General features: G+C 39.4%; 1 protein-coding gene, 1 long non-coding RNA gene and 1 pseudogene across 2 annotated transcripts; all 3 read left to right on the forward strand.

Moving 5' to 3' along the window:
- The first annotated feature begins 8,749 nt into the window (after positions 1 to 8,749).
- On the forward strand, positions 8,750 to 10,586 carry LOC148735484 (uncharacterized). Its single transcript, XM_088755381.1, has 3 exons — positions 8,750 to 8,855; positions 9,591 to 9,991; positions 10,191 to 10,586. The coding sequence occupies exons 1-3, from the start codon at positions 8,853 to 8,855 to the stop codon at positions 10,516 to 10,518; spliced, it is 732 nt and encodes a 243-aa protein (XP_088611507.1). The 5' UTR covers positions 8,750 to 8,852; the 3' UTR covers positions 10,519 to 10,586.
- Positions 10,587 to 10,978: 392 nt separating this feature from the next.
- On the forward strand, positions 10,979 to 14,000 carry LOC148735485 (uncharacterized). Its single transcript, XR_015999411.1, has 2 exons — positions 10,979 to 11,122; positions 12,781 to 14,000. It is a non-coding gene; the product is annotated as an uncharacterized LOC148735485 (long non-coding RNA).
- A 694-nt stretch (positions 14,001 to 14,694) lies between these two features.
- LOC148735486 (uncharacterized) lies at positions 14,695 to 15,714 on the forward strand (annotated as a pseudogene).
- Positions 15,715 to 17,454: the final 1,740 nt, after the last annotated feature.

A 17,454-nucleotide genomic window follows, 5' to 3' on the forward strand; every position in this document is an offset into this window, starting at 1 on the left:
TAGAAAGGCCAGATAATTGAGAGCCGGAACTACACATAGGAATAGAAATCAGGGGAATTTGGCACGCGCAGGCAGAGAAAGATTTGAAACGCACTGTCGAAATTTGATAAGCGCAAGAATTTATTTAGTACTGGTTTTGTAGAACGCCTGAGGTATGCATTTATTATTCTGTGGAGTTGGATGGTTACCATCGTTCTGAATTTATCTGTTATTCACGAAGTGACATTCCTTTTTTTGTTGACGTTGCCGCTGTTTACGTTACTCCCCTCATTTCATCTGGCGACTTTAGTGTTTCCAGTTTGTCAAAACATCAACGTGTTCCAGAGTCTTAATCTCCATAGCTCTCCATGTTAACAAACAATGAAAAACACTCAATAGCAATTTTGTCATAATCACCGAGGCCTTCAAACCGCAAATTCGGCCAGGCTCCGTGTAGTCTCTTGTTATTAGATGAGTTCTGGAGCAAGTCAACTTTTGCCATCTTGAGGGTGATGTTTGATAGTCATTTTTATAAGTTTTTACTGTCACCCTGCAATCCTGCTATTTTTGCTCGGATCAGAATCAAGCGATGTGATGTTATACTAACTCAATCTCTGTTGTGTCGCGCAAGCGTAAGAATTCGGGGGGTGGGGGGGGGGGTTACGGAGGGGAAATACCTCGACTAATCTAAGATGGTGAAGAAACAAAGCTATTCTATTGTCGCTGTTTATTTGGCCACCTAATCTGGTTATTCAATGGATCTTGTCACAACTGGATAAATCACACTCGAGAGCATGGACAGGGTTTCTCCTTACTTCTCCTTCAGACCAGCAAAGTTCACAATCCAACCAAGTTCACAAATGGTCAGACATGGTACAAATAGGCAGATGGCTTGACAGCTTTGGTCCCATGTTTTGTACTTTGATAAAACAAGCTCTTTCAACCAGTGAGAGCGCGTGTTACATCCTAACTTAATTACAAATATATTTATGTATATAAATGTATCATTACGGGCGACAAGAAGAAGAACAACAACGATAATCTTTATTTGCACTCCCCTACCTAGGTCCATTTAAAAAACAATATTGAAAATAAATGGAATACTGGCTGTCTGGAATAACCATAGGGTACGTTAGTCTCCCTCGCCGCCGTTTTTTTGGATGTCACGCAACGCTCCCCCAAAAGAACGGCTGCTGACAACCGAACTACATTCCTTTCTCATTGTCCTTGCAGTTTGGTCGCGGTCTATTGAACAGACCAATCACATACCGGAAAATCTGAATGACGTAAGATTCACGCAAAAATGTGGATGTTGGGAGAAACACCGAAGAAATTTGTCAATGAGAGCTCGACATGTTTCACATATTCATCGTTGTGCCCTGGTAAAGATAGAGTATATATTTTTGGGAAAACTTCTCACAATTTCGTTGAAATTATAGAATCTACGCTTAACATAGACGTCAACTGCTACGCCAACGTCACGAACGCTAGATTGTTTGAGCGGTTGTTAAAGTTTCAGCGAACAACTGAGAAAGTAGAAGCTAAAACTGAACTGAAACTTTTTATTCGCACTATTTCAAGAGGTTACTACAGATTATAAAAGTCAGAATATATAAGAAACAGTAAATTACATCAATAATCAAACAAATACAAGACGCCTTTCAATCTAGGCCAAGGGCTAAACGCTTGCTTCGACCTACAGATGGAGATCAGGAGGAAAAAAGCGCGTGCTTGCCGTCAACAAACCTGGGCGAAGCTTCGAGAACACTGCAATTTAGGCCGGCCAACGTCTCCTACACTACTTGTACTCCTTCATTTGCCAGTCCGCTGCTAGCTGGAGCGAACCCGAATAGTTATGTCCGTGGCTTCTTATCACCGGTAAAGGAAATCGGCCCGCATTATCGAGTGTTTCCGCACGTTGGTACAACGCAACAACAATAACAACAATCAACAACAAACATATGAAACATATGTGTGAACTGCGGTTATGAGACGTATATGAGAACGATTCTTCGCAGTAAAGCACTATTTGAGCAATAGTGAAAATCAGACCTGAAAAAAATTTTTCAGGTCTGTACGGGATTCGAACCACTGACCTCTGCGATACTAGTGCAGCGCTCTACCAATTGAGCTAACAAGCCAACTGGGAGCAGGCCATCAAATTAATTCGATATAAACCAGTAGATGATAAATCAAACAACAACAAACATATGAAACATATGTGTGAACTGCGGTTATGAGACGTATATGAGAACGATTCTTCGCAGTAAAGCACTATTTGAGCAATAGTGAAAATCAGACCTGAAAAAAATTTTCAGGCCTGTACGGGATTCGAACCACTGACCTCTGCGATACTAGTGCAGCGCTCTTGCAGCGCTCTTCACACATATGTTTCATATGTTTGTTGTTGTTTGATTTATCATCTACTGGTTTATATCGAATTAATTTGATGGCCTGCTCCCAGTTGGCTTGTTAGCTCAATTGGTAGAGCGCTGCACTAGTATCGCAGAGGTCAGTGGTTCGAATCCCGTACAGGCCTGAAAATTTTTTTCAGGTCTGATTTTCACTATTGCTCAAATAGTGCTTTACTGCGAAGAATCGTTCTCATATATAAATAACAACAATATGACCACTTTCATCGGTAACATGGTCAAACACGAGCGGGAGTGCTTGATATATTAACGATTTCCCGGATCCTGTACGCAACTTAACAAAAACATCTTCTTTCTCGACTAAAACGTTTTTAATTGCAAGCTTCTGGTGAGCTTTAAGCTCGAAAATTTTGAACTTTGACGACGCTTTGCGAAAAGCTCTCTCAAGCACCGCCATTTGTCTTGTGTTTTCCACACGAGGATCGTGATAGAAAACGATATCTGATAGGACGAGTCTCAAAAGGTGAGTCTGGCGCGAAAAGGTTCCTGAAAATGGAACCCGAGCTGTGATTGGCCAATTCGGAGAAAGGAATGTAGTTCGGTTGTCAGCAGCCGTTCTTTTGGGGGAGCGTTGCGTGACATCCAAAGAAAACGGCTGCGAGGGAGACTAAGGGTACGTATGATGCACGATCCTCGCTGTAGAGAGGGATAGGGGCTAGCAGAGCCAGGCAGCCAGTAGGAAAACAACATTAAATGAAAATAAATTAATGGTCAGGAAGATAGCACAAATACACATAAAAAGAAAGGAAAGAAGAGTAAAAATGCTATCACTAAGCTATTAGGGAAGTCATAAAGAATTAGATTAAAATATGAGTACAAAGCATTAATAAAAGAAAGGCACACGTAAATATGACAACTAATAACATTATAACATTACATGTATACATACGTGAACTATGAAATAACTTATATCAGACGTAGAAAGGTTGACAGAATTTAATGAAAGAACAATGAATCACATAATTCGGGAAAGAAACAACTCCAATCTAAGATATTATGAATGCATTTATCTAACAATCATTAACGAGATCGCATTTGACCGATTACTTAAATTTTGAAAGAGAAAAGGATTTAGAGTTCTCATTAACAGAGTTTCATTTTTTAGGACCCTTAAAACTTATGTTGAAGATGTTGAATTTGTTCTTACTTTAGGTAAAGTGTAGAACTTCTACAAAGCACTTCCGGTATTGTAGTTGTGTCTTTTATTGACTTGTGTACAGAAGGTATCAAAAACAGATGGTAGATGTTTGTTGTGAAATTTGTACATAAAGACTGCAAAATTAAGAAAGACTAGATCAGGCAGCTTAACAGTATTTAAACACTTAAAAATTGGACTAAAATGGTCACGAAATTTAGAAAATGTCATGATTCGAATTGCTCTCTTTCAGTTTGAAACATGAACATTTTAAAACTGAATAGTGAAAGAATAGCTGTTACCCCAAGAAATTAAACCATAGGTTAGGAAGGAATAAGCCAGGGCATAATATAGATTATGCAGAATGTCTAAATTCACATTGTAATACAGTTTAAAAAGAATACCAATATTTCTTTTAATATTTTTAGAATTGTAGCTTACATGGCTTTTCATGTTAAGTTAGAATCTATTACAACACCTGGATACCTTATTGAGTTCTCTTGGTTTAAGTTTGTGCCATTTAAGGAGAGTGTAACATTAAAGGGCAATTTTCTTTGTGGAGGGTGGAAAATGACAAAATTAGATTTAGCACAACCAGGTATGGATATTAACTAATTAATCATTCAAAATGGATTCAAGTACTTTACATTTTTATGTTTATAAAACAATAAATGACAGTCTAGTATTTTAAGAGCAGTTTCTAAAGTCATCAATATACAAGAGAAACAATAATGTGTGGAGAACTGAGCCTTGAGGAACACCACAAGAAACTGGTTGAAGCCCCTGGGAAACAAACTGGTATCTGTTAGTAAGATATTAGGTGAACCAATCCTTTGTCACTCAATGATTGCCATAGTGAGCAAGTTTTTTCAATTAAGATGTTATGATTAACAATATCAAAGGCTTCACTGAAATCCAAAAATATAGCACAAGAAAATTCATGGCAGTCAATTGCATGTTGTGTCAAGTCTTCGCTGCTTAGAATAGCATGATCAGTGGATTGCCTTGCATGGAAGCAAAACTCAGTGCTCTCCATAAAGTACTTTTTTTCTTTTCTAAAAAAAAAATTAAAAATTCTCTAAAGAATCAATGTTTTTAGAAGTGGGACAATAATTGTTTAAACTTGTTTGAAAGCCCTTTTTAAAAACAGCCTGGGTAACTTTAGCTATTTTTAATTTATATGAGACAATTCAAGTAGAAAAGGAGGCATTAAATATAATATCTAGAGGTTTGGATATAGCATGTTTAGTAGGTTTTAGAATATTAACTGAAATGCCTAAGGGCCCAGTAGATTTGTTAGCGTTTTGGCCAGTAATTTCATTTTCAATTTCCACAGTTGTAGAGGGAAATAAAAAGAAATTATTACACGAATCGGCCAGTCAGAGGGCCAATAACTAAAATCAACCAATCAAAATGCTCTATTGCCGGTCAATATTCTCTCAGTATTGGATCGGGCACTGTCCCGAATAGTCCCGAATGATACCGCACTTGTGTCCCTTTGAACTTCAGTCGTATAATAAATTTCTTTCTTAACCAAGCTTGCTCGGGACCGTACTGGAAGAATATCGGCCCTCGGTCTTTTTTGTACGGACCTCGCTGCGCTCGGTCCGTACTGTCAAGACCTCGTGCCGATATTCTCCCAGTACAGCCCTCGTGCTTGGTTAATAAGATATATTTATCTTGGGATGGAGCTGTGAGATACTGAGGGGGAGGTTTATTTACACTAGGAATACACTTTGTCAGTTTATTTCTGATGTTGGATCAAAAAAATTGTTAAAAAGCATCAACCATAGACTCAGGGTCATTTATTTCAATATTGTCAATAAGGAATTTAGTAGCAATACTGTCACACCTGGATTTAAGGTTTACAAGTTATCTTATCCCCTTCCAAACTTTTTTAGAATCAGACATATTTGTATGGAAGTGATTATTATATTTAGTTGTTTTTGCTCACTTTTAGTGAGTGGTTTAGTTTATCCCTATGAAGTTTGAATTTTGCATGACAATATGCAGACTTGGTTGTAAGGTACTTCTTGAAAAGTTTATTTTCAAAGTTAATTGAGACCTTTCATGCAGTAGTTATCTATGGTTTAGATTTCATTCTTTAATTCACGTTTAGAAAGTTGTTTGATAGGAATATGAACATGAATTATTTAAGAGAGTGTGGAGTAAAAGGAATTAAACATTACATTGGTCAGAATTAACATCTAATACATCTTCCCAATCAACTGACTGAATATCTTGAGTTAGAGCAGATTCATTAAAATTAAAGTAATCTCTTTTGTAGATCTTGATATTATTAGGCAAAGAAGAGTATTTTTGAACGATAAGGAAACTTGGTGGATGATCTATAAGATCATATACAATATTCCTACTTAAGGTGAGGTGTTCTAACAAATTGAAGAAAATATTATCAATTGGTGTTTCTGAGTGGTCAGTAATTCGAGTAGGTTGTAAGATATGTGGTTGGAAGCTGAAGGACCTCAAATTATTTAGAAAATTTTCTGTATTTTCTGGTGACAATCCAATTTAAAGTCCAGATTAAAATCTGTTAGGATTAGCCAGAGCTTATTCTCCCTTTCAATTTTGTCAATTGTACAGCTAAGATAATTCATAAAGTTTTGTATATTACCATTTGGATGCTGGGAAATCACTCATCAAATCATGTTACAGTGGGATCCATTTTGCATTTCCACCCACAGTGCCTCAAAGTCATTTGTCGCTATAGTAAGTTCAGGTCTAGCTGTAAATAAATGATCCTCTGGTGTAAAAGCTAACCCCTCCAGCATTTGACAGAATGGGTTGGAAAGTGAATGAGTAACCTGGTATCAACATTGGATAAGACATTTTGGCCAACTTTAAGTTTGATCTCAGTGAGACACAGTTGAGAAAGGAAAAAATAACTCGGACAACGTATGTTGTAATTTCTCAAGGTTAGCTGTTTTAAAAGCTCCTAATATTGCAGTGCAGAGCAGAGCAGAAAAGCATTTATCAGAAAAATATTGATTTATGTAATAATTATCACGAAATTCATGAGAATTAGAGTACTAAAAACTCATATCACAAGGTAAATGAAGATCATTATCAGAGCTAACAAGATGGTCTATAGTAGCAGGGGAAGAGGTTAATCTCAAGACGTGGTAATTAGGCAAAGTCGATGTCCCGCTGAATGTCAACAACAGAAGTGCTTCTACACCAACGGCAGTTTATGACAGTGTTACGTGCACGAATGACCAACAAATGTCCGCTAACAAAGCATATATGAAAATAGACTCCCGAGTACGATATAGGGCACGCAACAAAAATGTAACAACAAGCAGTTACCCATTTTAGCTATTATTTGATTAGTTTTACATTGTTTAATCTACTTAGGTTAAAGATTAAGTTAAGTGCTCAGTTCATAAAGCAGGCTTACAATCCTTCATGCCGTGTGAGTGTTCGTCGTCTTGATCAACTTCCAATTCCAATATCCGCCGACTGAAGACCACAGCGCTTGGCTTTCTTGATTTATCGCATTCTTTCCTTGTACACAAACTCTTCCGGAGGACTCCACAGTAAACTCTGTATTCTCTATCTTCTTCCTCTCTCGACTATCGTCTTTTTCATCTCTTTCTTCTTTCCGGATATCGCAAGGTCAAAAGGTCATAGCCTCGTCGCATCATAGCTTCCACAAGTTCAGTCAGCGAGCCACGAGGGTAAGCCCTCGGGCAAATCTCTTTTGTACTTCTCACAAGCCAGCTTTTATACATTTACTTTAGTTATCTAGAATGTTCTATTACTATTTATAGCGTATTACAAATTGTACTATTTTTGGAAACTGCTGAGTCACATGAAAGAAGTTTCTGGAATATTACAGATTATAGATAATTCTAGAAAAGTCTGGGATTGCGTGACAGAATCAGTAAAAAGAATTCGATCCTCGTAACAACAGTTATGGCTACGGTGCTTGCACTTCGCAGCGTGCACATTACTTTGCCTATTTTGCTTAGGGAATAAGCATTGGTGATCTCGATTACCTTGCTGCTTTCACACTCAGATCCTTCCTCATGAAAATCTTCCCTCCGTTGGTCCACAAGAATTTGAAGCCTTTGTCTTTCTTGGTTTTAAGACAATCCTTGAAGAGATCCTTGTTGGTTTGACTAAGACTTGCATCAATGAAGATTTTATTTTCCTCATAGGTCTAGTGAAGTCAAGTCCTTGAGAACCTTCCTGGCTCGATAAAGTTGTTCTCGAATATCTTGGCTCGTAAATTTGACAATAATATTGTCCCTCCTCCGTTTGATTTGACCATAGTTAATAAAGCAAACTAACGTATATGAGCACGATCCTTCGCAGTAAAGCACTATTTGAGCAATAGTGAAAATCAGACCTGAAAAAAATTTCAGGCCTGTACGGGATTCGAACCACTGACCTCTGCGATACTAGTGCAGCGCTCTACCAATTGAGCTAACAAGCCAACTGGGAGCAGGCCATCAAATTAATTCGATATAAACCCGTAGATGATAAATCAAACAACAACAAACATATGAAACATATGTGTGAACTGCGGTTATGAGACGTATATGAGCACGATCCTTCGTTTCTTTGTTACGGTTTTGAGTGTATGACATCCATCTGTTCAGAAAACGAAACAACTTACCATTTAATATCTGTTCCGCTGGCTCTTTAAGGTTGATTTCGTGAAAGGCAGGAAAGTGCGGTGCGTGTTATTTCGCTTTACGATGGCTAAGCGTTATAAATACTCGATTTCTACCTGGCATACGCTACTTCGAATCAGAATTTTGAACAACAAGGAAATGCTAGAAACGTGGAAGTAAGTTTCACGCTTTTCCGGGAAATCAGTGCGTTGCCTAGTTGCAAACTAACGTATATGAGCACGATCCTTCGCAGTAAAGCACTATTTGAGCAATTGAGGGACAATATTATTGTCAAATTTACGAGCCAAGATATTCGAGAACAACTTTATCGAGCCAGGAAGGTTCTCAAGGACTTGACTTCACGAGACCTATGAGGAAAATAAAAAGCAAACTAACTGATTTTTTGCATTGACCAGGTGCTTTTGCGCATGCACAATACGTATGTGTGGACTACCAACTAGGCAACGTACTGATTTCCCGGAAAAGCGTGAAACTTACTTCCACGTTACTAGCATTTCCTTGTTGTTCAAAATTCTGATTCGAAGTAGCGTATGCCAGGTAGAAATCGAGTATTTATAACGCTTAGGCATCGTAAAGCGAAATAACACGCACCGCACTTTCCTGCCTTTCACGAAATCAACCTTAAAGAGCCAGCGGAACAGATATTAAATGGTAAGTTGTTTCGTTTTCTGAACAGATGGATGTCATACACTCAAAACCGTAACAAAGAAACGAACCCACAGCTGTAAATGCCAAAAATTATGCCGATGCGTGCTTCTTAGTGTTTCTTATTTCTCTGGCATAACAACTCGATATAAGCAGTGAACAAAGACAAAAATTCTTTGTGTTCTCTCTCAACTGGATACGGCCTGATACGCCATTATTTTTTAGATACAACAGTTTACTTCTCCTTCGCGGAATAATCAATACTCTCGAATCTTCGGAAAGGGTTAATAGTGCGGGTGTTCAGCGTTTCTTCGATGAATCACCCGTATTCTTATAAACCTGTCGAATTACTGCGACTCTACGCGAGTTTCGTACACCCAAAAAATTGATACGCATCGAATAATTAAACGAATGTAAGTCTTGTAACTATACAATTTCAATTATTTGCTTTGTTTACTGCGCACGGGTTTTATTTATTCCTTTATGCGTTTCAAGTAGATACTCGTAAAAGAGACGTCTTCGGTAACAATAAATTTAAGAGGAGTTCAGCTTTATGGGGTTGATGGTTTTTAGTATAGCAGTGGCGCTTGATTGATGACATGTGAAATTTAATCGAAAAAGTTTTTTAAACCGAAGGCAAATTCGAGAGATAAGCTCCATATAATCCACAAGAATTTGCAGAAAGCTCACTCCTCCCAACCTTAACTTTTTTGGATACAGAGTACAATTCTCTGTCTACAGATTATGGGCAACTCGTCCAGCGAGTCGTTTAACGGTGATGCCCTACGACAAGAGCTAGAGCAAGTGCCTCAGCTTCCTCTTCCTTCTCTCAACTTAGCTGCCCTCGCAGCCTTCGAAGAATTTGAGAAAAGTCTCGAAAATATGGAACTCTTCAAATCAAAGTTTACCTTTCGCCGCGAGGATGTGAAATGTCTGACGGAAGATGAGTTTGGAAAAATGATGGACCGGTACCAAATTCCAGAAACCCAGCGTTACGGATCGAAGGCTAGCTCTGTTGTTGTAGATTACGAAGAATCAGGTTCCTTTGTAAAAACCATTCTAATGTTTTCTCGGTCAAAAAAACACCGGTATGATGTTGTTGTGGCCGAAAAAAAGATGTCTACAAATCTGGATTGGGAAAGGTATTGCACTTCGCCTTTCTTTTCACATATCCAACTTCCATTTTTCATGGATGTCACAGGTTGTAGCAAAATACATGTACCCTTTACAAAGATGCTCTCACTGTTCGTTCATTTGTTTTTTTTACATTAATTTTTGTATCAGTGTCTTTTTTCGTTTCCAAAAATTTAAAATTCATTTTTCCTCGTCTTTTGTTGATAGGACTGGACTGGTTACAGGTTATTCAGCTGCCGTGACTGGTGTAGCTTCTGTGATTAATCCTGCTCTGGGAATGAGTCTTGGAATTCTGAGTTTACTTCGTATAGGGAGTAAGGTGATTAAAGGCCCAAACCAACACGAGTCCGAAGACATTATCACCGGTTTCATGATGAAGCAGCTGATTGCAGCTCAAGATTTGGTCGCGACAGAACAGGGCAAACTTGCCTTTGTGCATGGAGGACATCGTATCCTACTGGATGAAGCTGAGTCTCCTCGTTCATCGTGTTGCACTGGTTGCTCTCCCTTCAAACGAAAAAAATGCGAACAGTAATCAATACTTTTGAATGACCAGACGCTTGTAATATACTTTGAGATGATAAATATTTTTATTTTATGTCGTGTCCTTGTTATTATTGTTGTTGTTGTTTTGAAACTTGATCGTTCGTTACTTAATTTTATTTCTTTTTTTGTGTTGTTTGTTATTGATAATGTTGTTTTTTTTTGCTGTTTTTTGTTGTGAAGGTACCGATCCATGAGAGCCAAACTTTGTTTCCCAGATATTTGGCCCCACACGTAGTACAGGAAATGAATTAGGTTTACGTGCTCATCCACTGCGGATTTTATCGATTGGTATTGGACTTTCCTGCATATATTATTGCTATTGTGTTCCCAAATATCGATAGATGATTGTTACATGGCTTAGGCTTGTGGCCGATATAACACGCACTCTGACTGGCTAAGAGTGAGATTAGAGCAGGGCATTGTACAGCGGTAATACCCACAAGCCGATTATGGATTATGCAATGTCAGACAAGTACCGCGGTGGTTCATTTCGCTCTTTGAAAATTCGAGCTGATGAAAGAGATGAAAGGCGATTAACAGCCAAAGATAGCAGACTCAATTTAGTACGAACAGCTAGAGTTTTGAAAGAACGGGTAAGGTACAGTTTTAATTAACCTATGAGATTGTGCTGGAACAGACGAGGTAAACAAACGAGAATTCATTCAAGCTCAAATCTAATGTCAGAAACCGTAGACAATTCCCTTTGGAAAACTGTTATTGGTACGATAACATTTCAGGAAATTTTTCCCCAAATAAATTTTGTAAAGAGAAAGTTTTTACTTTATCAGCTGGTAACCTTTGGAGGGCACGATTGAAGAACAATCAGAGTTTGCCGTGTGGTATGTAAACTTTTAACAATCGCTTAGTGGAAAACTATCATGTATCCTTAGCAGACCACCGGGAAAAAAAACCAAGTATTCTAAAAATTACCAAAACTTTAAATTTTGTCACAGTTAGGTCAGTAGTTCTCATCAAGAGGTTCACTTGCATTAAACAACCAAGTTTAAATTAATTTCCAGAAATATCAGATGTAAACAATCCAGCGGTTTCTGTTGGCAGAGGTATTTCTGATTACTGTATGTAGTTTTTAGATGTGCGAAAGGCTTGTAATAAAAGTTCAGTTAATCCATAAATCTCCCATAAGGAGAAGATTGATATATTCTGAACAGTGCATTCCGAAACATTTGCATATTCTTGCACCAAGGACGGGACATATTTCAACTGTTTTGAAGTACCTTTCTGTCTTTTATGTATGCACTTCAGTTGACGTTTTGCTTTGAAAATCTCTCATCAAGTTGTGACATTAATAGTATATCTTATTACACGACTCGGGCAGTCAGAGGGCCAATAACTAAAATCAACCAATCAAAAGCCTCTATTGCCGGTCACTATTCTCTCAGTATTGGACCGGGCACTGTCCCGAATGGTCCCGAATGATACCGCACTTGTGTCCCTTTGAACTTCAGTCGTATAATAAATCTCTTATTAACCAAGCTTGCTCGGTACCGTACTGGAAGAATATCGGTCCTCGGTCTTTTTTGTACGGACCTCGCTGCGCTCGGTCCGTACTGTCAGGAACTCGGGCCGATATTCTCCCACTACGGCCCTCGCGCTGGGTTGATAAGATATATTTATTAACCAAGCTTGACCGAGGGCCGATATTCTTCCAGTACGGTCCCGAGCAAGCTTGGTTAATAAGAGATTTATTATACAACTGAAGTTCAAAGGGACACAAGTGCGGTATCATTCAGGACCATTCGCGTCAGTGGCCGGTCCAATACTTAGAGAATATTGGACTGGCAATAGAACATTTTGATTGGTTGATTTTAGTTATTGGCCCTTTGACTGCCCGAGTCGTGTAATAAATATGTATTATTCCCATTCGAATCGTGCAATGATAGGCCTACTTTATGAGTTAATATTTATACCTTCTATTTTCATATTTTTATCTCTCGTTCTTTTTGTCTTATTATTTACAAAAATTGTAATATGGAAAATTGTAGCAGTTTCTTTTGCGTTGATACCTACGGCTGTTAATTTAGCATCCATGTCTGCGGGTTACAAGCAGTGGGGTGCTTAGAACCCGTACACACTACCGCTGCTGACTTGGTAAACTTTAGAGAAATAAAATTGTGTCACTCGGTACCTTCGGTGATAGAGAGTACCCTATGTATGTATCAGAAAGAGCAACAACAGCAATCCTTACTGATGCCACGGTATTTTCCTTCTATTCGTTACTTTCTTTTTGCAGAGCGTACAAACGTTGGAACAGTCCCCATGGCCGGTATCTCTGTCACAAATCCAAGAGAAAATGCGGGTTTGTTCTCGCGGAGAATTCTCTCTTGGTTGAATGATACAGTCAAGCTCGGTAGTAAACAACCCCTGGACGATAGCTTGTTATTCCCTGTAGGAACTTTTAACAAAGCAGATAGACTAATGACTGAACTAGAACGAGAATGGCTTTCGGAGGAAAGAGCAACTGTACACCAGGGAAAAAAGTCTCTCTTGTGGAGGGCAATGATGAGAACCACTTCTCAAAGAGATTATATCATTCTGGCATTGCTAAGGCTATGTGACTCACTGATATTCAATGCTCTACCTTTCTTAATATAGTACCTCTTGAAAAGTATTTCTACAGGCTCAGGTATCAGTTACAAGACATTTTTGCCCTTTGTCACTGGTATTTCTCTAGCGACCATTACAAGAACGGCATTGCTAACCCAGGCCTACTTTAAGGTGGGCACATTAGCCATAAGACCGAAATTTGCTGTTGTGGGACTCGTTTATAAAAAGGTGGGCAACCCAGTAGTGATTTGAAAAGTTATGCTGGGTTTATGATTGCACTTTGTTTTTTCTTCGACATCGAAGATCTCTTCAATGTCATGATTGAGATCCATTTCGCTTGTAGGTTACATGGTAATGTTAATTCTATGAATTAAGTTTATCATCTGGTAGCGTCTCTGATCTATTTAAAAAAACAGAACGGAAATTGTATTTTGTTCACTTTTACAGGAAGTTTATTTGCTAGTAACTAGTCAGAGACTTTCGAGTTCGATAAAAACACTTTGATTATTCAGGGTAGTTCATTCAGCTTAGGGTTAGGTATACGAGTCACGTGGCCCATCAGGCCGGCGCTTAACTCCGGTTTCTGTAACATTAAGCGACTAGGAGTATTTCTACTCCTCCCTGGATGGGATGCTCGTCCATCGCTTCCAGAGGAGCCCTGGTGTTAAAACTAACAATACTGTAGTAGAAATTAACACATAACAAATTAAGAACTACAAATATATTCCTTTAAACGATATGAGGTACAAAATGATTTGAAACATTCTCATGCAGTTCTATTGGTAAAAAATTTGAAATTGAAAGTTATAAAACCATGTACTTTTTAATTCGATGCTCACAAATCTGAAAGGACTCAGCTTGTATGATGACTTATGGCAAAGAATCAAATAAAGGCTATCTAAAAGTTCTCTTTTCCAGTCTCGGCTTTGGTCTGGGTAGATGAATATCGTCCTTCTTTCTTCTATTATATGAGGGGATCTGGTTATTTTTGATAAAGTAATCATTAACGTGTCCTCGGTGACTCTAGGTTATTTAAACATATGCATTTGTTCCTTTTTTCAATAGTTTCCAAGTCTGACCACCTCGATAGCCTCGCTAGAGCTATCCCTTCTGAGAGTGATAGCACAACTCTGTTTTAAGGACGCTGTAATTTACTGCTGCGCGCGACCGATAGCTCCCCGAAACGGTTTTTGTGTAGCAAGTAATTAGGTGAATGAGGGAGTTGTACACACGTAGATCGGCCTTGAGAATAAGCCATGACTGAAAGCGGCCATGCAAGCTTAAGCGTTTGTTAAAGGCATATGAGATTTACGAGAAAGCACCTGTCATTCTCTGTTTTTATTATGCGATCTAGGATGCATAAGATGTCTAGGTCTGGTGTTTCAGTTTCAGAGTTCAGAATTTAATATATCTCACAGAACATCAATATCTGCTCTCTTTAAAAACACTAACATCATCAACAAATAAAAAATGAACTTCAGTTAACCACACACGAGTAATAGATGTGATTTAAACAGAAGATAACCCTTTCCCTCTTTGTGTCCTACCTTCGACGAGGCACTTAGACCTCTAGAGCTGCTGGAGCTGAAATGTGGTTAGTAATGTGTCATGAGTTACTGTTAATATGTGGTGATTTTAATATTCATATGGACGTCCCATCAGACGCTGACACCATCCGGTTCAAGGACCTGTTGAACTCTATGGGTCTGGTACAACATGTCAAACGACCCACGCACATACATGGTCACACTTAGACTTAATTATCACACGGAAGGCTGACGATATTGTGGATGGTGAGCCCCTTCCTGGGAGTTATATCTCTGACCATGCTGCCGTGATATGTAAGCTAAGTGTGGCGAAGCCTCCACTAAGAATTAAACGTGCTGAATACAGGAAACTCAGATAAATTGATATAGCTAAACTGAAAGAAGATATCCGCAATTCTCAGCTATATCTAGACCCGCCTAATAATTTGAACATGCTGCTCGACTGTAAGAACACGACGTTAAGATCACTATTGGATGCTCACGCGCCCGTTTGTTCTCGTCGTGTCTTCACTCGACCCAGGCCCCCGTGGTTCTATAAAGGTATAATTCAGGCTCGTAGGGACAGGAGGAAGGCCGAGAGAGGATGGAGGGCAAGTGGTCTCCAAGCAGATCTTGAAGTATTTAAAGCAAAGCGTAATTATGTCATACACTTGATGAATGAAGCTAGATGTACTTATTACAAGGAATTCATTGACAAGAACAGTGCTGACCAGTCAAAGCTGTTCCGGGCTAGCAAGAGCCTACTAAATCTGCAAGCGGACAAGTCTTTGCCACCTCACACTGACGCCTCTGTTCTTGCAAATGAGATGGGCGAATACTTCATCCATAAAATAGTGGCTATTAGATCAAAGCTAGCTGGTGACACTGTCTTTCCCGCGGTTACTGTGCGGGTGCCTCGTGGATCGAGTAGTGATGACTTTGTAACGTCATCAGAGTTTCAGCCTCTCTCTGAAGAGGCTGTAAGGAAGTTGGCTGTGGCTTCTATGAAGAAATGTGCTCTGGACCCTCTTCCTTCATCGATCTTGTTGGGTTGCATAGAGGAGTTACTTCCAGTGATTAGTTACTTCCATTGAGCTAACCGCCTCCCGGTTAGCTCAATGGACAGAGCGCTGGACTGTTGTGCGGGAGGTCGAGGGTTCGAGCCCCGGCCGGACCAACACTCAAGGTCGTAAAATAATTGAGAAGAATATGCTACCTTTCTATAACATCAAGAAATGGTTAGATATTCTAGTCTTCTCGGATAAGGACGAATAAATGGAGGTCCCGTCTCCTACAGGGTTAGGGGTAAGAGACGTTAATTTCCCACGCACGAGATTACTGTGTGATGGATGTCCTCCCCTGGGGTGGGATGGGCGGGGTAGGATTGATTGTAAAGCGCTGTTGATCTGTCATTGTAAATAGCGCTCTATGAGTGATAAATTGTAATTGTAAATTGTAATTGTAATTGTAGGATGGTGAACGCATCACTGGAGAAAGGCTACTTCGCAGATGACTGGAAAAGGGCAATAGTGCATCCTTTGCTCAAAAAATCTGGTCTTCAGTTGACAAACAAGAACTTTCGGCCGGTGAGTAAATTACAGTTCACGTCCAAACTCGCAAAGAAAGCGACAAGAAAACTACAAGAGCACATGCTAGTCAATGGTTCGTTTCCAGAGTTGCAAAGTGCTTACCGCCAACATCATAGCACGGAAACCGCACTACTTAAGGTGAAGAACGATCTCCTAATGGCGATGGATAGAGGTCAAGTTACGCTGCTGGTGCTTCTCGACCTAAGCTCTGCATTCGACACCGTTGAACATGAGATCCTTCTGGAACGATTGAGGTCAACAATTGGATTGCGGGGGAAAGTACTTTCATGGTTTGAGATTTACCTTAAGGGCAGATCGCAGCAAGTGTCTATCAACGGAACTCTGTCAAAGCCTTTTGATCTGAAGTGTGGAGTTCCTCAAGGGTCGTTCCTTGGCCCGCTTTTATTTACCACCTATGTGAGTAAGCTGTTCCAGATTCTTAAACAGCATCTGCCCTCCGTCCATACTTATGCCGACGATACACAGTTGTATTTGTCATTTAAGCCCTCCGACTCTTCCAGTGGAGTCGATGCTGTATCAGCCATGCAAAAGTGCATCTGCGATGTCCGAGCATAGACGAGGGAGGATCAGCTGATGCTCAATGATGACAAGACTGAGTTCCTGATTATAGGTACACGTCAGCAGCTCTCAAAAGTTTCAATCCAAAGCATCAAGATTGGGCAGACTCAAGTCTCTCCTGTAGCCTCTGCGCGCAATCTAGGCACATGGTTCGATACGCATCTGGATATGGGAGCTCACATTACAAAGACTTGTAGCAGCGCTTTCTATCATTTATACAATGTACGTCATATCAGGAAATATTTATCCAGGGAATCTACTGAGAAATTAGTTCATGCTTTTATTAGTAGTAGACTGAATTATTGTAATAGCCTTTTGTACGGAATCCCAGAATATCAAATTATGAAATTGCAACGTGTTATGAATGCGAGTGCGAGACTTGTATATCGTGCGCACAAGTTCTGTCATATTACACTTCTATTCGCTGAACTACATTGGTTACCAATGCGCTTCAGGATACATCATAAGATACTCTTGACAACTTTTAAATATCTGCATGGCCTATCACCTCAGTACCTTTCAGATTTAATTAGTATTCAACGGCCTTCGTCCTACCATTTGAGGCGCAACGATAATGGTCGTTTGCTGGAAAGACCAAGTGTGAAAACTAAGAAAACATTGAGTGACAGAGCTTTCCTGATTGCTGCTCCTTTCCTATAGAATATG

The sequence above is a fragment of the Stylophora pistillata genome, chromosome 3 (assembly GCF_964205215.1).
Source record: "Stylophora pistillata chromosome 3, jaStyPist1.2, whole genome shotgun sequence".
Taxonomy (NCBI): Eukaryota; Metazoa; Cnidaria; class Anthozoa; order Scleractinia; family Pocilloporidae; genus Stylophora; species Stylophora pistillata.